A 23,991-nucleotide genomic window follows, 5' to 3' on the forward strand; every position below is an offset into this window, starting at 1 on the left:
CGCCTACACGTTCCATGAAGCTAGCATATCCTCTCGAAGTTATTAGGAAGTAGTTAATAGGAAAAAAGAAAAAAGATCCAATCGAATGTTAATTACTGCGACATCTATTAGTTAGTAGAACAAAACCTGATAAGTAAATAGTGACCAACTCTTCTAGAAACATTTTAAGATGTTTCTCACATTTCACTCATACTAATTAATGTTCAAGCTCTATGACATTTGAATAAACACTGTCAAACTCTATTTCGAAAACATTCTCGAATAAAAAAATATGTTTAGTATACCTACAAGACGTATTTAATTATTATATATATTATTACGTATTTAATTATTATATTATTATATATGATAAAGCATACTATAAAGTCAATGATTACCTAGAAGATTGCACAAAGTGGAAATGAGTTGCTCGCTCCGGGCATTTCAATATTGTAATAATTGTTATGTTATAATTACTTATTGTAAAAACTAAATATTTAAAAAAAAAAATAACAAAAAAAACAAATATTTAAAAAAAAAAAAAAGACGTGCCCGCTGAGTTTCTTGCCAATTCTTCTCAGGACGGAGGCTAATTCTTGTGAATTGGCGGTAGTTCTTTTGACGTTCAACAAGTATGTACTTTCATTTATGTTGAATAAAACTTTTTTGATTTGTTTTAATTTGATTTGATATATTATTAAGGAAAATTCGTCCCATTACATTATATTAAATACTCGTATATATGCGAAAGCAACTTTGTTTGTGTGCTACGATTTCGCATCTTAACTACTCAACCGATCATTATGAAATATAATATAATTATATACTTAAATGTAGTGAGAAATTATTTTTCTTCGGGAAAACTCGGATCTTTATCGGAATACGATGACACCCGAACTGTCAATGAATGATCGTATTAAATGAGTGACATTTTCATATCCATTAATATCATATTATTAAGGAACTTAATTGTTTAGAGTTAAATGTCAAAATAAATAATGTCTTGGTACTGAAACTATTTGAGAGAACACTATAAATACGAACTTTTCCGTAAAATTACGATTGAAAATCCTTTATCACTATAATACACGCTGTCAGCATTGTGCACAGGATATAGACAAAAAATTAAATACGTAAACAAAATAAATAAAAACGTTTTGAATTTTATATTTATGTTTTTTTTTAATTATTATTCTAATCGCTAAAGACATAGTAGGTCGATTAGAAATAATAATTTTGCGCAACTCTTTCACTGAAGAAACCTCTAGGCTAAATACTTGACCGTGCTTCTTCTTGAAAATTTTAAATCTAACCAAAATAAATTACACAGATAAGTATGTATGTATATGCAACGGCCTTCTGGTGTAGTGGTAAGTGACATGGTCACTACACAAGGGGGTCGTGGGTTCGAATCCCGCCAAGGGAAGATATTTGTATGGTAAATATAAATGTCTTTTCCAGGGTTATGGATGTATATTAAATATATGTATGTGTATAATAAAAAATCTTACATTTATTTCCGTTACCTGGTACCTGTAACACAAGTTCTTTACGAACTTATCACGGGACCAGTTAACGTGGCGTGTTTGTTAGTAAATATTTATTATATGCCAAGATTCTTCACACCGTTTTACACTTGGCTCTATTATAAATACTTTTATCACAAAAAGCTAAACTTAGATACTTAGGTAATTCATAAACTTTTTTTTTTAAATAAATTTCCACGCGTTGTACCGTGCCGTGCACGTGTGTTGGTCATGCTTGTGATGGCAATAATGTGATACCATAGTTGGTCTCTAGTTAAGTCTAAAACCACGAATTACCGATCTGTTATTAACAATTACTCACATCATGTTGTTTTTCCACCAATAGTCGTTTTTATCTTTCAAATAATAGGTACGTTGTCATTTGTTTAATTATTTTTTAATGCCTATGACCAAAATGAGACTTAGTATGAAATGTTAACTAGAGCTCTTGGGGCACCTTGAGAAATGAGGTTGAAATTTAAATTCCAAACTCACTGCCTTTAAGTGGTTACCTGACTCCATAGAAATCATTACAACCGGGTTACATTATCTCTGGACCTGGCGAAAGGGAAACGGGGAGGGGCTTTACATTCCAGCGAGGTCCAGAGATATTGTAACCAAGCTATACGTGAATGCCACCCATCTTGAGACATGAGGTCTAAGCCTCAAATGTAAGATTAAACGACTGCCCCACCCATCAAACCGGAACGCATTGCTGCATCGCGGCAGAAATAGGCAGAATGATGGTACCGACCCACGTGGTCTCAGCCGACGCTGTCCCAGTAAATTTGTTATAATTCTTGCGCAGTTTATCGTTCGATCAACATTACACATTCGAATAGTAGAACGTGTGATATCTGTTGATGTGACCCTAAAAGGCTGGGGCCTACTATCATTTAGAAAGTTTCTTCCTACCTCGCTCTAACCACATGCTATCTCTTTCCACATAGTGGGCATACATCCTCATTCATTTCAAATCCGTTCTTAAAAACAGTTGCGAAGTCGTAATATTATGGTACTAAAAAGTGAAGTTAAATAATTAAGATGGACGCCGATGTGAAGGTCAGTGATCTTTATTATCTTAATCTAAATAATGATCTGGATATAAGTCGTTTGTGAACGGTTTAAGACGAAAGTTCCGCGAAGTTTACATATTCGGTTTGTGGATGTTTAAATTGAGTTTCTCAAACTTGTTTTTGCACTTAAATACGATTGTTTCGGATAAATTTCGTTGTCAAGGACGCAGACAAGAAATCGACTCTTGAGTGTGGACATTTATTTGGACGATTACAGAATTTAAGAAGGCATTTTTTTATGAAATTTACAAAATATTCTTGTTCTGGGCCTGGTAAAGCAATCTTATTTGTTTTTTGATAGAAAATTTTGGGTTTATTGGAGAGTTTACTGGTGGTAGGACCTCTTGTGAGTCCGCACGGGTAGGTACCACCACTCTGCCTATTTCTGCCGTGAAACAGTAATGCGTTTGGGTTTGAAGGATGGGGCAGCCGTTGTAACTATACTGAGACCTTAGAACTTATATCTGTGGGTGGGTGGCGCATTTACGTTGTAGATGTCTATGGGCTCCAGTAACCACTTAACACCAGGTGGACTGTGAGATCGTCCACACATCTAAGCCGTAAAAAAAAGAGAATGCACTTTGGTTATGAGCAGTTACTGGAACTGAGAGACGGCAAAACGTAAGCCCTTAAGGCTGCCGATAATTTTGAAATGCACGGCAAATGTATATGCATCACAACACGCTCTTCCGCTAGTCCAGATAGAATAGAGAGAAATTAGGCAAATAATAAAAATATATTTAATAGATAGATACGCCTATAGCTTATTACCTCCAAAAACCATTATAACTACCAATACGAAAATCGTTTTATTCAATGAACGGAACACCTTATTTCAGGACACGAATACGTCAGACTTTAACGAAAATAAAGTTAACGACAAAAATACGAACGAGAAAACGCGACTCGTCAAGCCTATTAACGTTAGAAATGCTTATGAAACGTCGAAATACGAAAACGCCAGAAATAATTTTAACATATTCATTCTGGTGTGTATAACAGGCGTTGTAATGGCCGTGCTAATGAGGAGGATGATAAACTCGGAAAATATAAACGATAAATACGTTGAGCGCGCCATCAAGAAACGTTATTGGGTTTATTCTGCTCAGAATGACGTCAACAATCCTGACGGTTTGTTAAAGCACGTGCATCGCGTCCTAAAACGAATCGGTTACGAGAAAACCACGAACGAATCCGATTGGAACTTGCTATGGTCCCACGATTATCCTTTTCGAGTACTGTACCCTAATTTACACAGTTTAAAACCAAATCAGAAAGTCAATCACTACCCCGGAGCAGGTTTCGTGACGAACAAAGTAGACCTTGCCACGACTGAATCGAAATACATCCCGAAAGCGTTCAAATTGCCACAGAATAAAGAAGATTTTTTGAAATACGCCGCTGAGAACGAAGACGCCTTGTTTTTGGAAAAGCACAATCAACACAGAGGTGTTTACTTAAAAAACGTGAGCGAAATAAATCTGGCTGGCGGGGAAAGTTTCGTTCAAGAATACGTGCAAAAACCGTTCTTAGTCGACGGTCACAAGTTTGATATTGGCGTGTACGTAGTTCTAACCTCGGTTAACCCCTTGAGAGCATATTGGTACAAAGGAGATGTCCTCTTCAGGTATTTAATGTCGTTGACTTGTTTGTTATAATTCATTTTTAGTACAATCAATAGATCAATGATTTCGTAATATTGTTTAATTTTGCTGTTATTTTCTGTTGTTTCCGTTAGTTACACCAAAGACTCTTCGATCTTATTTTTGTTCAATAGATTCTAAATTCCATTGACAATTTGTAGCTTGGAACGCGAATGAGATCTAAGACGAGGCGTACAGTCTGTTTAGTAATGAAAAATGTATATTCTATTAAGGTAAATCTTATTACCTATATACGCGTTGGTTGATGTTACTTAAGTTCGATCTTATGTCTCAGAGTTGGTGAGACATTTACATTATGATGTAAATAAACTTCAATAACTATTTAACACCAGTGTGCTTGCTTACTTAGTGCGAGTTTTTAACGTTCTCGATAGCGTAAAAGTTAACTTTTGTATGCAGTTGGAACAGCGCCCCTAGTGGTAAACGTAGGCAAACGTTCCAACTCCATACAAATTTGAGTTAACTTTTACGCTGTCGAGAACGTTAAAAAACTCGCACTAAGCACACAGGTGCGATGTGAGCGTCATCTAACGGGGTAATAAAAAAAATAAAAAATAAAAAACATCTCATTCTTGAACCAGATCAAATTACCAAGCCGTTCTGTCGCTAATACTGCGAAATTACGAATACTTTTTAATAGTTCGACCGCTACAGTAGCTGTGAACACATTCCCGATCCTACGGACAGAATGGAAAGCAGTCGACGTCGCCCAAAACACGTCATTTCGGATCCTCCCGATCCACTAACGGTGCTTTTAGGTACCTCAAGCACCGGTCATCGTTTTCGTCGAACCCGTCGCTTGCGACGAAGAGCTCGACGAGCTAATTAACCCACAGACACAACCCACTGAGTTTCTCGCCGGATCTTCTCAGTGGGTCGCGTTTCCGATCTGGTGGTAGATTCTGCGAAGCACGGCTCTTGCTACGGTTCGTGTTTTTCTGTTTTTCTGTTCTGTTTCGTTCTGTTTCGGGTTCTGTTTCTATCATTTTTCTATCTATTTTGTCTCTAATGAGTACTAACTATTAAGGAAATCTTCCAAGTCAAATTGGCGTTATAAAATAAATAAAAACATTAACCAATTTTTTGTTTTTAGGTACTGTCCGGCAAAGTATTATCCTTTTGATTCAAAGGATTTGGATAAATATGTCATTAGGGACGACTACCTTCCTACCTGGGAGGTACCTTCGCTGTCGCATCCTTACACTGCCCTTGGGTTCAGCATGAGAGACGCTTTCGACATATATGCTAAAACAAAGGTGGACTACGTGTTTCATACTCTTAACTAACTAAAAAGTAAAAGCAACAATATTAGTATAACTACACCGCTAGATGATTCTCAAACTGATAGCAGAATATATTATTATACAAACTAAATAAACATCATAGAGGTCGCGTGTTTTATATGGTCGTCATAACTGGACTGTCTATGATAAAATTATTTCAATTAAAAATGAATCTGCGAAGATTATCTAGCCTGGTAACACTCTATGTACGTGGCTGTGTGTGTAGGCACATCCCTGCTCACCAAATTGTTACCTGTGAAATAACGCCGATAATATTATCTCAATAACTTTCACAGCTCTACAAACTTTCAATTCAGATAATTGAGTTAATTAGCTACTTTAACGACGTGTGAACGCATGATGATGAACATTAGATTTGATTTCAGGGGAAAGACCCTACAAAGATGTGGAGGGAAATACAAAGCGCTATAGCTGAGGTATTTGTGAAAAAAGAGCATCATATTGTCGAAACTGTAAGTGAATTGACCTTTAATTATTATTTTTTGATGTTTCAAGTCAATATATTGTGATAATTCGATCCAGTGTCAAATACCCAAGTGAGTGAACAGTAAAGCTTAAAATTTCCAAATCAGAAGGTTTATTAGACTTATGCTATGTTCAAAAATCGTTATAAGCGGATTCGCATAAAGTTATGATGACATTTTGACTCTCGGTTTCTTATCTACAAGTTAAGAAATATTTTATTTATTATATAGTAATCAATATCTACAAATCCTAAAATTGGTAGAACAAATTATATTTTGGATAGTAAATAAAAATCTAGTCTGACCACACACCAGACAGGGAATGGTGCGTCAAAATGATTGAAACATAAAAAATATGTAACCCTAATATGTAGATTTCTAGCAACCACTGTACTAATGACATCCAGCACCATTATAGTTATGTTACAGCTATCTCAAAAGTGTCAGTACTGTTACAAAAAAGATATTGAAAAAAAAAACTACACATTATTGTACTGGCAACACTGACCGACTATTAATGACTATTTTTATTCCCGAAATGCTATTTCTTATTTTTTAGTTGAAATCGTATCCGTCAACAGAAAACTTCTTCGAACTAATGCGTTTTGATCTGGTCGTCGATGAAGATCTAAAAGTGTATTTGTTAGAAGCCAACATGTCGCCCAACTTGTCGTCTGCTCACTACCCTCCCAACCAGCTGTTGTACGAGCAGGTTTTGTACAACTTGTTCGGACTGGTTGGCGTAGCTGATCATATTCAAGAGAATAGTCTTGGGTAAATATTTTGACATTTTGAGGTTAAGGTATTTATTAGGTACTTCTGTGCTATGATAACAGTGTGCTTAGTGCGGGTTTCTTAACGTTCTCGATAGCGTAAGTGATAAGCCAATTTTGTATGCAGTTGGAACAGCGCCCCCTAGCGGCAAACGTAGGCAAACGATCCCATTCCATACAAATATGAGCTAACTTTTGCGCTATCGAGAATGTTAAAAAACTCGCACTAAGCACACAGACTAGTTAAGTTGTAGACACGACCGTTATCGCTAACATTGGATTTACAAAGTAACCAAAAAATAATTTTTTTTACTTACACTTTACTTACTTACTTTTGGGTGTACGAGCTCACAGCCCAACTGATGTTAAGTAATTATGATAATGTTAGCTCATTATTCACTTTAGTGTCTGATCTTATTGCGTCGATCAAGCGATTCAATAAAAAACCGCTGCCATGGGCTGGTTAGTTGCGTCCTCTTCAAAGGTAGCATTCAAATCGCCTGTGTCTGATATGATAGAATAGAACGTGTAACGCATGTCGGAACACGTATTTGATTACGCTATTTTTTTATGGCTCCATGTTCATAAATCCAGTACGTTCAACGAAAATCAAAACATAGAAAAATCATAAATTTGAATTTAGAACATTGAGTATTTAGTGCCAAAAGATTTAATCACGATACCTAGACGAAGCTAATTTAATTTAAATTAAAAGTGCTAGTAGCTACCTTAAAACTGTCACTTTAGGCATAATCGCTTTTCAACCGACCTCAAGCAAAAAGGAGGCTCTCAATTCGGAGCATACGGTTTTATGTTACTTAACCTAATTGGTTTTAAGATGTCTTGGATGTAAATGTTCTCTTTGTATAATGGTAGCGTTTTATAATTTCCCATGTGGTAATACATCGATACTTGAACGAATAATGCGTGGGTTGGTCGATAAAAGATTAATGTTAGAGCACGTTATTTCAGTAAATAAAGGCACGCATTGGTGGTACCACCTGCGGAACTTGATTCTAATAAGTCGTTCATGGACATCAATATACAATATGTTCAATAACATTTTACATATAATCTAAATCAGTCAACAACTTAACTGAATCCAAGCTCGCCGATTTATGTAGGTATAACGGAATGTAATCAAAATGAATTAAAAATGTTGAACAATAGAATTCATTTTTGAACAAAGGGGCGAGCATTTACGTCATTAGAGTTTATTGGCTCCGGAAACCACTTAGCACCAGGTGGGCATTGAGCTCGTTCATATATCTAACCAATAAAAAGAGAATGAGCGGGAGCTTCGACAATAATCAATATTTTTTTCATAATTTAGAGATTCAGCTGCTCAGAACATGGTGTCTTCACAGAAAAACATAGCCGTATGGGGCGAAATATGCACGACGACTTGTAGAGATAATTGTCACATGAATCTAATATGTGAGCTCTGTCGTCCCTGTCTGAGCGCAAGGTTGCGAAGCGTCTTCCTTAAGGCCCATAAGGAGTTTCTTCATAAGGGAGACTTTAGGAGGTTGTTCCCACCGCCAATGGTAAGTTGAAGAAATAGTAAAAAGCAAGATCTCTGTTTGTTATTCCCGCCCAAGCATTAAATAATAACTTCATGAAAAATATTGTATTTTCTTAGGTTTTTGCGAGCCGTGGACATAATTTAACTTTTAGTTAGTCGTCATTTTATGTCACTGCTGGTGGTTTTTTTTTTAAATAAAATCCTAGTACATACTTGTTTATGAAAAGAAAAATGAAATTAAATCCCTTAGTTTCCTTTACAACACCCATGTGCAGAGATGGAATGGTGTTATCCTAGTTAACCACGCAGCCAAAAATATATTGAGAAATTATAATATGTCTACATATTTTCATACATCTCTTAATTTTTACTACATAATTATTGCATTTGACATTCTCGAATAAAACTTTAGTTTTATTCGGTTTATTTATTTAAAAAAAGTACTGCCACATCACAAACATTTAACATTGAAAATAAAACTATATAATTTATGGCCTGATGCATGTGACAATAATGGCGTACATAACATTGGCAATTCGTCGGCCCGAAGACGGAATACAATAATAAAAATAAAAAGGATACCTAACGAAAACATACTTTGAAATTCAAATTTAACAAGTAAAAAGAAAAGAAGAAATCAATATATATATATATAATATTATATAAATATATACTATATATCTATATAAATTCTGTTAAAAAAAACAAATAAATTTCAGTTACTCGACTCATAATCGCTTAAATTATCTACGAATACAGAATCTGTGTCATATGTCTGTTGATAAAAGTAACTAACACTTGTTATCTTAACTGACAATGAATTCCGACAAAATTATCTACAAACTAAATAACCCTGAAATCTATTGTCCGGCCGCCGATAGAACGCGATGGGTCACAAAATTATAACATTTGTTATTTGTTATGTTAATACTTTTTTTTACTACTTACGTGGTTTAACGATTCCAATAACCATCTAGTTACCGATTCTTATAGATATTGCAACGTGAATTCATCTACTCAACATAAAACGGAACGCGAAATCTCCATTTTCTTGGGTAACGACTGTCTCACCTTTCAAATTGAAAGTCATAGCTGCTTCGCGGCAGAAATAGGCAGAATGATGACACCTATCCATCAAATCGAAAGATGGGAGACGTTCGTCAGCTGCGTTCGTTTAGCGGGTTCACAAAACTTGTACTGACTGCATTTTGAAAAGTCCTTATTTTGTAAAGACTTTACAAAATAGTTAGTTTGTTTTTTTACTGTTCTCAATTTTATAAGTTAACTAGCGGCCCGCTCCGGCTTCGCTCGGGTCTATAACAAAAAATTCAACGATATTTGACGTTGTTTTATTTAAAAAAATAAAAGAACACTTATTGCGGCATAACTATAATAGTTGGACATATGCTGTCGCGACACTTTTTGTAAATAATAATGTCATTATGTTCTACAAAGTCAATAGTACATTATTTTATTCTATCATCAATAGTTTTCGCAGGGCACGCGATGTAAAGAATATTTTAGGTAATTTTTTTATACCTTCGGTTACATTAATGAAGTTTTAATAAAGCCTATGTCACTCGGAATAGTGTAGCTTCCAAACAGTGAAAGAATTTTTCAAATCAGTTTAGCAGTTTCGGAGCCTATTCAATATAAACAAACAAAAAACAAATCTAAAATTATATAAGTATATAATCATATACTAAAATTATAAAGAGGAAACTCTTTATAATTTTAGTATAATTAGTATAAAATTATAAAGAGGAAACTCTTTATAATTTTAGTATAGAAGTATAGATAACGAGCTATAAGTCTTTATTTATAATCTTTAGTGGCTAAATTAAAAAATCGTTTGAATCCGGTAAAAACATTGTTTAGTCAATGCTTGATAAAATACTGCCTCAATATCGAAATTCCAATATAACTTTAGACACACTATTTAATCCATTGAAACTATAACATGTACGGTTCCAAAGCGACCGACCATAGGTTAAATTAGGCATGTCACTGTTGCTAATGCAAGACTTTTGTATTGAACGAAAATTTTGTTTGGTAGCTAAGGCGCTAATGACAATGAAGCATTGTAGCGTTTGTAATGTAAAGGTCAGCGACTCTTTGTAAAAGAAAAAGAGAAGACGAATCATTTCCACATTAAAATTATTAAAAAAAACTGTAATAAACCGATTTTTAAGCTGTTGCATAGTTTTTATCGCGGGCCTTGAGCGCGGCGACCGAATCATGAAATTCCGTAACGAAAAAAACCTTACACCCCTCACTCCGCCTACCACGTAGCGCGCGTTCAACACATTCACACGTTACGCTTGTGTAGTGTTTGTGAATAAGCGCGTGGCGTGACGTCACACTGCATGCGCATCGTGAAAAGTCTGCCCATCTCTCTCTCGCGCGGTCTAGCTTATGAGTGTGAAGGGGACAGTTAAGGTTTTGCTTTTATTAATGTTTAATATAGCTTGGTCTTGTTTTATTATTGTTTTAATATTAAATTATCATTGTCTAATTATAATTGCATAAGTTGATAAAAAATGCTATGCAATAGCTTTACCGCGGCAGTTCCCGAGTGCCACACGTTTGTTTTTTTATTTCATTTTCTATAACATAACTACTTGCACATCGGGTTTTTTTATGTAATAGAGTTTACTAAACCAATAAAAATGTAATGGTACATAATTGCCTTAAGTCTTCCAACGTGCACTGTAGCAGTTGCGTGCAGGTAGCTGCGAGGGTTGAAAGTAGTTGACCTTGTTTGCATTAATTTATCTGCCATTATATTATGTAACTTCTATGAGTAAGAACTTACCTATTATATTTAAACGGGTTTCATTACTGACGACCTGATTGCTGTATTTAGGTACTTGAATAATTAACTTTGTAAATTTCGTTAGCGCGATTCAGGGTTTTGCCTGACGTCTCATATTATATGACAAATAGCACTACAGCACAAGAAGTGCTCTCTACACACAAACACTCTTGTTTTGTCCTCTTGCTTACTGGTGGTAGGACCTCTTATTTACTGGTGGTAGGACGTCTTCTTACTGGTAGTAGGACCTCTTGTTTACTGGTGGTAGGACTTCTGGTTTACTGATGGTAGGACCTCTTGTGAGTCCGCGCGGGTAGGTACCACCACCCTGTCTTATTTCTGCCGTGAAGCAGTAATGCGTTTCGGTTTGAAGGGTGAGGCAGCCTTTGTAACTAAACTTGAAACCTTAGAACTTATATCTCAAGGTGGGTGACGCATTTACGTCGTAGATGTCTACGTCTCCAGTAATCACTTGACACCAGGGGGGCTGTGAGCTCGTCCACCTATCTAAGTAATAAAAAAAAGAACCCAGGAATCACTATCCGCTTAAATTGCACAAAAAACTTATTGATTAAAATGAAGCGGTATAAAAACGAAATCAATTTAAAAAACTTCAGAGGTGTCAAGGGACACCCGGATGGAACGAAGTTCCTTTCGATTAATTAGTGAAGGAATTGTAATTTTTTTTTTTAAGTTATAATAATAAATTACGGCATTATGAAGAAGAAAAAAACAATACTATGAACTAAATTACTATTGTTGAAACGCTATGTCGAGAAACTGTACTCATTACGCGGACCAATCAGATACGAGCAATGTCACGCGATAAGCGCCTACACGTTGATTGGTCAGAATGACGGATCTAAAAAGTGTCGTGACAACTTTTCGTGAGAATTTTTTCCGTCTAGCTCCCTTTCACAACGCGCGATAAGGAACTTCGTTCCAATAAAATATTTCATAATGCCAATTCAACTTTAAATATTAACAATAGCACACTCCCTCGCAATTATAATGTTATAGTTAGAATATGATCGATAAAACAAATTATAACATCGAGGTGAAAATACATATCGAGGGGCAACGTACTGAGGCTTGTTGCATGACTTTTATGATATCATTATGATTTAAAATCACCTTTATTGTATTTTCTTCGGTATTCGCAAGTCGCAGACATTATTAAAACAACTTTTATAGTTCTAATCTACTTTTTATAATCGAGATTATACCGTTTAAGTAATTTTAATTAACTCTTTTATTGTTTGTTTTTGATTTTAGTAATTCGTAAAATACATGGCCATATCTATGGAGCTTACTAATCTCAAAATCAGAAAATGCGTTATAAAGACAATAAATATTATTATAATCAATAACAGAAAATGTTAATGTCCGCTTAATTTCATTACTTAATTAACATTAAGAATTTGAATTTATGTTTTAAATATTACTTGATGTAAAAAAAATTGTAATTATGTTTTAATAAAATAAAACCTCTAAATAAGTCTGAAAATAAATAGAAAGATAGACATAAAGCCCAATGAGTAAAAAAATGGAAATCATAATGGCTTATACTTAAGATGTCCGATGTAACTGATTTAATGGAATTGGTTAACGAGTTCACGACCCACCTGGGGTTAAGTGATTGTCGGAACCCATAGCAATCACAACACGATAGAAAAATAGTGGTGCCTACTCGTGCGGGTTTACAATATCGTCGATTTTTAGTATTAGCGGTCTGTAGTATATCTTTTCCAGTAGATACCCATAACCCAGAACAAAATCGTAGACGTAAACGTAAAAAAAATATGACAAATAATAAAAATCTTTAAAGGGCTAAATAGTTAGTTATAGCAATTATTTATTTTTTAACTTTAAACATAATTGTGAGACTTTTATTGGGTAGCACTGCGATATGAGAAAGATGAAAACATATAATGACGTGTCATTTAGGTTCTAGTGCACATGTAGGGACCATCGTTTTTTTTTTTCTGGCATGGGCTCATTTTTTTTTTTTTTTTTGTACAAAACTAGTTATTCGTAGTAGTACGTACGTGCATACTAGTTACAGCTACAAAATAAAGGTCAGTTGGTTGTTTTTTAATGCCGTTATACTTTAACAGAATTAACATGCATGTGTTATTTCCTTTATAATTTTCAAGGTAACTAACAAGTATAAGCGTGAAGATGCGAGACATTAGCCTAAATTATTTACAATATTAACTCAATACTCGTACTTATAAAACTCACCTCTAATGCCGGCCACTGACATGCGCGCAAATATTCGTAGATTGTATAGTAAGCGGCACGTAAGTTGGCAAGGTTTTGGTGTAGTGTCAAAAATGGTCACTTTTATTGCCGCATATAATTTAATTTAATTTTTTATTTGCCGTAATTTGTTTTTAAGCCTTTGTGTTTAGAAGAAAGTTAAAGAAAAGAGAGGAATTCGTGAAGTGTATTAGGTGTTATAAATGAAATACAACTGAAAGTTAAGAAGTTTATTTAAAAAATATACTTAATATTAAAAATTATGTGTCGCCGTCGTCATTATCATTTTCTAATAGTGCTACCCCCTGGATTAAATTTATGGTAGCACCTGAGCTGGTGGAAGGAGTTGGCTCCTCATCGTTGACATAACGAAGAGTCGCTGTCGTCACTGGCGTAAATAATAAAACGCTCAGTGACTGAATCGACTATATGGTCATTGGTATTAAAAAAAAAAAAATTTGAAAATAAAAATAAAAATCTAATATTTAAAAAAAAAAAAAACATGCCCGCTGAGTTTCTTGCCAATTCTTCTCAGGACGGAGGCTAATTCTTGTGAATTGGCGGTAATTCTTTTGACGTTCAACAAGTATGTACTTTCATTTATGTTGAATAAAACTTTTTTGATTTGATTTGATTTGATTTGTATTTGGTCCTTGCATTGCAAACAAATTTAAAAGAATAACACTCGTAACAAAAACTAAATTTAAAACAATAATAACAACTCGTAACAAAAACTAAATTTAAAACAATAATAACAACTCGTAACAAAAACTCAATATAAACAAAGGGCTCCTACAATTTAGTAGGCGCATGTGTAATCATGGAGCGAACGGAACGTGAACGCGGTGCGGGAGGGGAGGGTCGACTGACTCACCAATCGTGCGCTCGGAACGGTGCTACGTCTTTCCCCGCGTCCCGCTTGACAACCAAAGAGACCTAAAAAACGACTTCTGCGCATCTTACGACTCTTGCCAAGTTACGTGCCGGGGACTATACGAATGTTTGCGCGCATGTGAAGGGCCGTCAAACATTCATTCGCAAACCTAGCGGCTGTGCAAATGGGTTCGCATACTCAATTTGCGAACCCGTTTGCGCTTCCTCCTACACTTGTTTACGAATGTTTCACGAATTTCTCCTCCTTTTTAATTCGTCAATAGAACATTGAAGAGAAAAAAAGTTTTTAATTCTTTCCCAGACATCATTAACAGCCATGCTGTTTTTATGGGATTTCTTTTGATGAAGATACGCTACACAGTAGAGGTCACGAACTATGAAAATGGCGTATAGTATACGTCCGTTACCTTCGCAATCGTCGACGCAACTGGGCAAGCGAATGTGTGGGAGACTACGCGAAGGTTCGAGGTTCGCGCGCTTTGATGTCTGTTAAAAAACCGACACAGCTTGGAAAACCACGAATGCAGCGAAAACTTTGCATAATTATTCGCAAATGTCGTCCTACACTTGCGGGTTTGCGTATTCGTGCGCATGTGAGTGACCGGTGTTAGTCTGTACTGATTGGCGGGAAAATTGATTCTTTGACAAGTAACAGCGATGTGAGCGAAATTATGATTATAAATATAGGTATAGTTAAGATATAATAGCCGGCAAACTTCTTGAGCATTTGTTGACGTAGTGGGGGTAAGTTTGCGCATGGTACACTCACGTGCAAAAACATTATTTACTCTGCGTCATAATGCAATTAAATTATTAAAATCAACATATGTATTTATTTATATATTTATTAGAACATCAACAAAAAATATAGGTTAATAATTGTAATAATTTAATCTTGGGGTAAAATAGATATTCCTTCTATTAAGTCAAAACTAGAGCTGTTGCCAGGTCTTCGTTCAGTTGAAGCGAAGCTGGTATTTGTAATTTTTTTTTCGTTATCATAATCTTGACCATTATCATCATCACTGTTTTCATCACCCGAGTCGCCATCATCGTGTTAAGTCGACATAGGGCTCATCGGTGTAGTTTACGACTCGGTCGGTTCGATCTTCTTTTTTGTCTATAATTAATTATTTTTTGAAGATATTCGATTCGTAGTAATCGAATGTTACTTTTTTCAATTACCAGCTTCCGATTATTTTCTGTTTTTTTTTTCCATCTGAAGCCTAGCTCTTTCATAATTCGTCTTAAACTTCATTCCGAGCCATTAAAATGTATATCTTCTTTAAAATTTTCGAAGCCTTTCTACGGTACGGAGTTTCGCTGCTTGTTATGTAGTTATTATGATTACATCTTTTTATTACAGATTGAACGAAACTATCCATTCCGGTAACTTTCTTCTTCCCTGATCTTTTCTTACCCGGAGTCCCAATCACGATGAGCAAGCCAGAGCCTTTAGCTTCGTTAATAATGCACCTAACAGTACTCATTGATGTTTTTGTTGCTTCCGAAGTCCGTTTTACTTTTTCCATAATATCATTCTTCCTCTGTTTTATAATGAAGCAATATACGTCGTACACAATTTTTCTACCCTTTCTTTTGAATACTACACCAGTTTGTCGCGGCATAGTGTATTTTTTATAAAAAATCAACAAACACTCAACAAATAGCAATGGCAACAAAGTCAACAAGCAATTATAACAAAATATAACTTAACGATTAATAACGATAGATTTTTCACTGTACGCAAGCGTACTTTTGGGAGCAAGCGGAACGAAAGCGCGGTGCGGGACGCAAGGTTCGACTGATCTACCAATAACGCGCTCGATACGATTTCCCCTGCCGTCGCGCCTCACCCTCACCACCAAAGTGATCTAAAATTCGGTTCTGCGCAGTCAAGGTCATTTGCTCACGATGTTTGCCGGTTACTATAAGTATAGTTAGGATTCGATTTTCGATCAGGTTTCTTTGATTCCGCGATATGAACTCAATTTGACCGTTGCATACAAAACATCATTTGTTTTTTTAAAAATCAATCAATTTTATCCCTTCAAAAAATATAATATGTCGCTCTCTTTACTTTTCATACTAATTTCTACCTTGGGTAAAGTGATGAAATTAAAATTAAACTCATGGCAGAATTTAATTGTATTCATAATTTCACGAGTAAATTAATCAGTGATATATGTATGCAGAAGGTATATGACACCTTTTTGGTGTAATGAAAATGTATTCAACATGGGACCAACTGATCTTAAAATATTTGCTATTGTGATTGAAGGTACTTTGATGGAGTTGATTTATTTTTATTGTACTCGATGTACATATTAGATATATAACTAAATTCTCCTTGAGTAAGTTTTGTGGGTATAAATAAAAAATCATAAATACTGCTAACAGTTAAATACTAAATCTACATGGGTCGTAATAGAAATGAGGTAGTAATATTCGCGAATTTGGTGCAGCTAAAGACACCTAAGTCAAGATCAAATTGCTATGTCAATTAGAATATGGTTTTGATGTATAATGGACACCAATTTAAGACATGTTGCAAATGATGTGACAATAAAAACCAGCAGCGTAACGACAAGTTCTTTTATTTGTGCGAGAATGCAGAAAGCAGGTAGAAATGGCTGGCACGGCTTGTTTTATTAACACTATCCCCCCTTCGTTGGCTTTGGCTGGCGGCGGTGGCGTTGGCTGTGGCGGAAGGGGGCGTGTTAATATGGCTTGGCGGCTTGGCTGGCGGCAGGGCATGACAGCTGACGTCACGTCCGTTACATTCGGCCATCCTGCAACAATTGCTCCCGCAATGGGGAACACACAAAAACATTTAGTTCTCAAATAAATCAATAAGGTCTTCAGTTTCGACCTGCTCATCGGAACTACTAGCGCTATCAGACACATGGGTTATACTTTTATAGGGCCTTAATGAATCTGTTGATACCAGGCCAGTGAAGTTTTTATAACTTCGTAAACCTTTTAGATATACTTCTAATTCGATACCAATTGTTACCTACTACTTTAGTTACTACATACGGACCTGAGTACAAATCGTCTAATTTGGTATTAATCCTAGCGGCGCTACTAACCAGTTGGCGCCTGTCTCTACGATACAAATATGCCTTTTCTTATAAACATGAGCTTTTTTTATATTAATGTTGTGTGTCATTATTGTACTCGCTTGTTTTATCCTAGCTGCAGCTATCTTACGCCGTGCGTCAACAGTTTCTGGTTCGCGACCAAGAAAACATCACATATTGACCTACCAGAGCGCGTAAAGATTAAATCACAAGGCTTGTAGCAGCTGTTACTTTTAATTGTGTTATTTGTGCCTCAAATGACGGAGTTTAAATTATTTGAAGTTTCACTAGGATCAGTTGCCCGCAACACATAAAATTATATGTTTAGTTTGTTCAACCTGGCCAATTAGCGCGCGGACAAGCAATACCGTTTAACGTATGCCTAAACTGTTTATCTTCTGATATATTTTTTTTAAAGTACCTACTCGTAAAAGCTTTCCCGTAGTCTGTCACCACGTAATTCGGATATCTGGACAAACCCTATTAATATATTTTTCAATGCACGAATGGTCCCGATTGAATTTACAGTACGCGTTAGTTCAGCTATCACAAATTTAGACAACGCATCTTTCATTACGATCATGTACTGGTTGGTGCCCTTTAGATGTCCTACAGAAGGGCATCATGTTATCTTTTTGTACCATGCGCATAGTATCAGATGGTTTAGAGATCGGATATAGACAGTCTTCTTTTTTTTAACATAGGTATCCTTCTCATGTGTACAATAAAGACATGCTGCCACGTATTTCCTAATAAAGCGTGTCATTTTAAGAAACCAATATTGGCTTTTAATCAAAGCTAAACGATGATTTAGATCCACGTGACAAATGTCGTCATAGTGCATTTGTACAATTTTCCATTTAGCCGAAGGGACTGCGAGTCTATTTCCCTTAAAAAAATTTCGAACTAGTTCATAATTATCTTTAACATCAGCGCGACTTCGTCCGCGTGGAATATAGTTCACAAATAATGCTTTATTTTAGAACAAATTTGGTTAGCATAAAAAAACGTTATAGTGAGCCAACCTTAACATATAGATATATGCTATCGCGGACATTTTTTTTTTAAAGGGGAACAATTCTGTCACATTATTTTAGCGAAACTTTAACCGCTTCTGCAGCGCAGGCACCGGAAGCTCTTAAAAGGGAAAATAACCCGATTTTGAAACATTATTTACTGGTACTTCGCTTGTATTGGCCTTAGCGTGACACAATGATGGTCTTAGCGGTCTTAGCGTTATATAGCCTATAACCTTTTATATAGCCTATAACCTTTCAATAAATGGGTTATTTAACACTGAAAGAATTTTTCAAATCGGACCAGCAGTTCTTGAGATTAGCGCGTTCAAACAAACTCTTCAGCTTTATAATGCTAGTATAGATTGCTTTATAATCGAACTAAGCTTTTCGTCCTGACATTGCACAGTACAGAATCAATTAGTAACTTTAAGATAATTTACGTTCATCATGTCAACAGGATGCCTATTAAGCGCGTCTACAAATGTTCCATACGTTCACCAGGTCTATACTCAACACTAATGTCATAATCTTCTTTCAAAACTCACCATCGCGCCATGCGTGGTATAATGCCGCGTTTGGTAAGCGTAGCACAAACCACAGTACAATCAGTTTCTACTATATCATGCTTACCTACTTCATAAACACGGAACCTACGTAGCGATTGTACGACCGCCAGGTTTTGAGCTCTTAACTATGATACACACTCTTCCTTCCTAGTAACCCGGCTAAAATACATAACAGGCCGCAGTGAGTTGTCAGTTTGTTTTTGTAATAGTATACAAGAAATTCCTAAGTTACACGCATCGGTTTGTATTTCTGTAAGAAGCATAGGATTATACAGAGCTAGCATAGGTTTGGAACATAAACTGTTTTTCAGTTGTTCGAAATTCGCGTTATGTTCACGGCCCCACACCCATGATTTATCTTTTTTTTTTTTTTCTTAACTCAGTTAATGGACGCGCAAGTAACATATAACCAATAAACTGTCGCACACTATGAGCATTATTTGGCACAGGAAACTGCGAAACGGCCGTCAATTTTTGTTGCACCCGGCTGTATACCGTCTGAAGATATTTTATGACCTAAACAAGTGACTTGTTTCTCCAAGAATGAGCATTTACTCATATTTAATTTGAAGTCTCCACCATAAAATTTCCCAAGTACTTTCTCAATAACTATTGAACCTGATTTTATATCAACCGAGGGTAGAGGTAAATCGTTTAAAATTGCTAGTATCTCGATTTGACCTACATTTATTTTTACTCATTTCTTTTCTACCCACAGACTCAATTATTTTATTAATTAAACGCATTTAACCACCCCATCTTGAAGAATAATGTGGACAAAAAGAAGAAACGCATGAATACAGATGGCACATATGCTAAACCAAAAGGAGTTCTACTGTACTCGAAATAATGACCTTGCGGCGTAATGAAAGCAGTTGTGTGTCTGGCACAATGCTTAATTTATGGTAGCCCTGGTCTAAATCTAAACTCGTGAAGTACTGTTCGGTGGATACTTTTATATTTTACCATAGCGTTTAACGCACGATAATCAACGCATAGCCTACTGTCGCCGTTCTGTTTCTTAATAAGACCACTGGTGAAGCATGACTAGCTTGAGATTATTTTATAATGCCGGCATCTAAAAGTTAATTAGCTTTAGATTTAACTATCGTTTGTTCATTATGAGAAAGTAAAGGTGGCGATACACGGGCTGATCACTAGTAAGCTTAATTTGCATTTGGACTAAATTGGCAATACCTAAATCATGTGTATTCGTAGCAAAGCAATGCTTATACTGTATTTTTTAAATCTGAATGACCCTTGTTATTCAATGGCTCCTTTTAATTTTTTTTTATTTCTACCCTCAAATCTCGAAATATTTGTAATGGCATGGCTAGGGCAAGTAGAAATGCAACACACCTGGCTGTTTGGCTGTGGCTCCTCGCAGCTGTTGGCCCTCGGCAGGACCTCGCCCGGCGGCCACATGATGGTCTCCGAGCTCATGTTGATGACTTTGACGTAGCTGTCTTCGCCGCGCAGCAGCGTCGCAGGCAGGGAGAAGGAAGCTCGTAGTCGTGAATCTCGTAGTGCCGCAGTGGAGTAACCACGTTGCTGCTCTTTTAGTTTCCCTCCACGTGAACCAGAATTATGGAAGGACAGGGCGGCAGGCGCTCTTGGTCCGACGACGTCGAAGTCCCTTTGATTTGATTGTTCCAGGTTCTTCATCCTGTAGCTCAAGTATCGCCTTGTGGACCTCCTTCTGAAGCAATTTTTCAACACCTTCCTCGCCAGTGGAATAGGAGCTTCATCTTCTTCAAACTTGTCAGAAGACCGAGAGATCTGAGCGTGTATATGACGTTGTTTCATTTCTTTATGCCACTTCTGATTGTTGCAAATGATGTGACAATAAAAACCAGCAGCGTAACGACAAGTTCTTTTATTTGTGCGAGAATGCAGAAAGCAGGTAGAAATGGCTGGCACGGCTTGTTTTATTAACACTATCCCCCCTTCGTTGGCTTTGGCTGGCGGCGGTGGCGTTGGCTGTGGCGGAAGGGGGCGTGTTAATATGGCTTGGCGGCTTGGCTGGCGGCAGGGCATGACAGCTGACGTCACGTCCGTTACAGACAGGTGGTGCAGAAATAAGACACATTTTGTATAAGACATATACTATGGCAGAAGGGAAAGAGAATCATAAACCATAAATCACCTTCCATTATTTTAAAGCATAAAAAAGGTGTTGCTTTGTATTGACAAACTTGATATTGTTCTGTTATTCTGCTACACTAGGTGAAACTCAATATTTTATTTTATTGACATTCTATTTTTATATTTCAGAAAGCCAATGCTACTTTAAAAGAGGAGGACTTGAAGCACTTGAACAAACCAAACAGACTTCAGTACTTATGGTACCAGGGAAAATGCAATGTGGATATCACTTGGTGTACATAAAACAAATATTATTAACTAAAACTAATTTATTCAAAATAACAAAATGATTCATAATAAAAATCCTAAAATATGACATTTCTTATTCCTTCATTGGACTATATTGAACCATTGATTGCAGGAGCCCTAATATATAGCTACCTAAGTCTTCATCTTGGTTTGTCCAAGAAACATAAATGTTTTTTGTGCTATCATCTTCACCTTCTACCTTGATGAGTACAGACTCAACTGATATGTTGCCGTCTGATATAGTTATAGTCCAGCCTTCTAATTTTTCCGTCAGTAAATTCTGCAATTTTTCAGCAGTCTTGATAGCTGGTCCCGGATCCTCAAAACGAACTGTACTTGTGAATCTAATGATATGCCTGTTTATTCCGATTTCATCACACATCTCATCAATGTCTAGTAATGATAGCCTGTTGTCTTTGACACACAGAATCCCATTAACAACTCGCCTGCGTTTTGGATCAGGTGGTTGAGCATTGTATCTCACGGCTTCAGCTTTCAGCAACCTCAATGAAACATCAATAGGAATGGTTGTTGGAGTATTTATAACACATGTTTCACCATTAGCTGGCATAAAACAACTAATTTTGAATTCCTTCTCTATTTTATCTTTCAAAAACTCCATTTTTTGAGCTTCACCATGTACCAACAATACATTTTTGGGTTCACAATATTGTATCAATTGCATAATTCCTTTTGCATCAGCATGAGCTGAAAATGACATGTATTCTACTGCCATTTTAACTTCAACCACTTGTCTGTTTTCAAATTCAACCTTCTTTGCTCCATTGAGGATCTTGTGTCCGACTGTGCCTTGCACACAGAATCCTGGCATAATCACCATGTTCTGTTCATAAGGAGCCCATTTCTTAAAGATGTTTAGTGACAATCCAGCATGCAACATTCCAGGTGTAGCAAAAACTACCATAGCACCGGGATTATCAATGTATGTCTTGTCAAATGGTTTAATATGCTTAAAGTCAAACATATTTCTTTGAACAAATGTCTTTCTTATTTTTTGATTGGTCCATGTTATAAACATTTTATAGTAATTGTTTGCTTTTTCTGTCAATCCAAGAGCAAAGTAAACTGGATATTTAAGATTCATACGATCCCAATATGTTTCTAATAAAATACAAAGTTCCTGTGCCCTTCCTAATGCAAACACCGGAATCAGAACCTTACCTCCTTTTTCTACACATTCATGAACTTTTTTGAGAAAATCTCTTTCACGACAGCGTTTTGAATCTCTTATGGTTGTTGCATATGTGGATTCTGTTATGAGCAGATCAGGTCTACATTTGTCAATCCAGGCGGCTCCTAAGTGCCTATCAGGTGTCATGTTGTAATCACCTGTGTAAACCACAGATTGTGACCCTACTCTGATCCAGAACATTGCAGCTCCTAAAACATGTCCTGCGTAATAAGCTTTGATTTCTAATTCATTATCCACCATTACTGATTGATGGAGTGTCACAGCTGTCACTTTTTTCATACAATCTTTTATCATTTGGGAAGTGAAGAAGTTTGACTCACCCTTGCGCTCCACTGCGACTTTTCTCATATCCTCGAGAAGGATTGGTGCTATGGCTTTAGTCGGGTGTGTCATGTAAATAGGGCCGGTATAACCAATCATTTCGGACATATAGGGCAGTGCACCGCAGTGATCTAGGTGAAAATGTGATATAATAACGCAGTCGATCTGACTCGTTATAGGGCCTTCCGGGACAATGTAAGAGAAATCAGGAAATCTTCTTTCATCGTTGTAGCCCATATGCATACCACAATCTAACATTATGTTTTTGCCACCCATGGTTAGCAAGATGCAGCTCCGACCAACATCCTGGCCCGCTCCGAGTGGCGTAATCTTAATATCCGGCATTATAAGTTTTACCACATTCAAGGAAGTTTATGAAAATATACGTTTCAAGATTATGAATATTAACGACACGAAATGATTCGCCAGTAGGTACCGTGGTGTATTAATATCAGTACGATGTTTCATAAAAATAATTTATTACATACTGTTAAAACTCATTTAACCCTAAAACATGTTATTTATAAATAACAAACAATATTTTTTTAGCAATTTGCTATTAATTAGCATCACAATTCCGCGACATGGGTTGTATTATCTATAGTCAATAATGTCACTATGCGGTATGTGTATTATCATTATCTTTTTTTTAATGTATTTTATGACCTGGTAACTAAGACTTTTAGGTCATGTCTTATTTTAATTTATATTCTTATTTGTATGAAAAATCATAAATGGAGTGAAATGAAATGAAAAGAAATGAAGGTGATTAATTTGGGACATTAATCAACTGGGATGAAATGAAATAAAAGGAGATGAAATGATATGGGATGAAATATAATCTCAGAAAAATGGTGGTCATTTACTGAGATTTTTCAGTAGACTTTTTGGAGGATCCAGAGAAGTTACGTCCAGCGGCTTGGCTTCATTTTTCCACATTTGTGCACTTTCACAGATATTAAACAGTTAATAAACCACCGTTATTGCACATTTCAACCTGAAGAAACAGTAAATAGACAAAATAAAACCAATCACTCAACTTCACTCCTCACGTTCCCGCCAAAAAGTCGAAGTCAACAAGACATGACTTAAAAGTCTCAGTTATCAGATCAC

General features: G+C 36.1%; 3 protein-coding genes across 3 annotated transcripts; 1 reads left to right on the forward strand and 2 right to left on the reverse strand.

Annotated features, from left to right (window-relative positions):
* Positions 1–2,435: 2,435 nt before the first annotated feature.
* Positions 2,436–23,498, forward strand: TTLL15 (tubulin tyrosine ligase-like 15). The gene is made up of 7 exons (XM_089734927.1): positions 2,436–2,567; positions 3,421–4,208; positions 5,339–5,501; positions 5,915–6,001; positions 6,573–6,787; positions 8,120–8,333; positions 21,225–23,498. The coding sequence occupies exons 1-7, from the start codon at positions 2,550–2,552 to the stop codon at positions 21,336–21,338; spliced, it is 1,599 nt and encodes a 532-aa protein (XP_089591053.1). The 5' UTR covers positions 2,436–2,549; the 3' UTR covers positions 21,339–23,498.
* On the reverse strand, positions 16,864–21,068 carry LOC149500937 (uncharacterized). The gene is made up of 2 exons (XM_089734928.1): positions 20,310–21,068; positions 16,864–17,074 (listed from the first exon to the last, which is right to left on the reverse strand). Exons 1-2 carry the CDS (start codon positions 21,051–21,053, stop codon positions 17,060–17,062), a joined length of 759 nt encoding a protein of 252 aa, XP_089591054.1. The 5' UTR covers positions 21,054–21,068; the 3' UTR covers positions 16,864–17,059.
* Positions 21,347–23,223, reverse strand: IntS11 (integrator complex subunit 11). Its single transcript, XM_028176192.2, has one exon. It carries the CDS (start codon positions 23,221–23,223, stop codon positions 21,418–21,420), a length of 1,806 nt encoding a protein of 601 aa, XP_028031993.2. The 3' UTR covers positions 21,347–21,417.
* Positions 23,499–23,991: the final 493 nt, after the last annotated feature.

The sequence above is a fragment of the Bombyx mandarina genome, chromosome 18 (assembly GCF_030267445.1).
Source record: "Bombyx mandarina strain Sakado chromosome 18, ASM3026744v2".
NCBI lineage: Eukaryota > Metazoa > Arthropoda > Insecta > Lepidoptera > Bombycidae > Bombyx > Bombyx mandarina.

Coding starts and splice junctions, on each gene's coding strand:
- TTLL15 (XM_089734927.1), top strand. Junction 6,002..6,572: donor AGCATCATATTGTCGAAACT/GTAAGTGAATTG, acceptor CTTATTTTTTAG/TTGAAATCGTATCCGTCAAC. Junction 8,334..21,224: donor GGTTGTTCCCACCGCCAATG/GTAAGTTGAAGA, acceptor TTTATATTTCAG/AAAGCCAATGCTACTTTAAA.
- LOC149500937 (XM_089734928.1), bottom strand. CDS start 21,053: ATGTCTTATACAAAATGTGTCTTATTTCTGCACCACCTGTCTGTAACG.
- IntS11 (XM_028176192.2), bottom strand. CDS start 23,223: ATGCCGGATATTAAGATTACGCCACTCGGAGCGGGCCAGGATGTTGGT.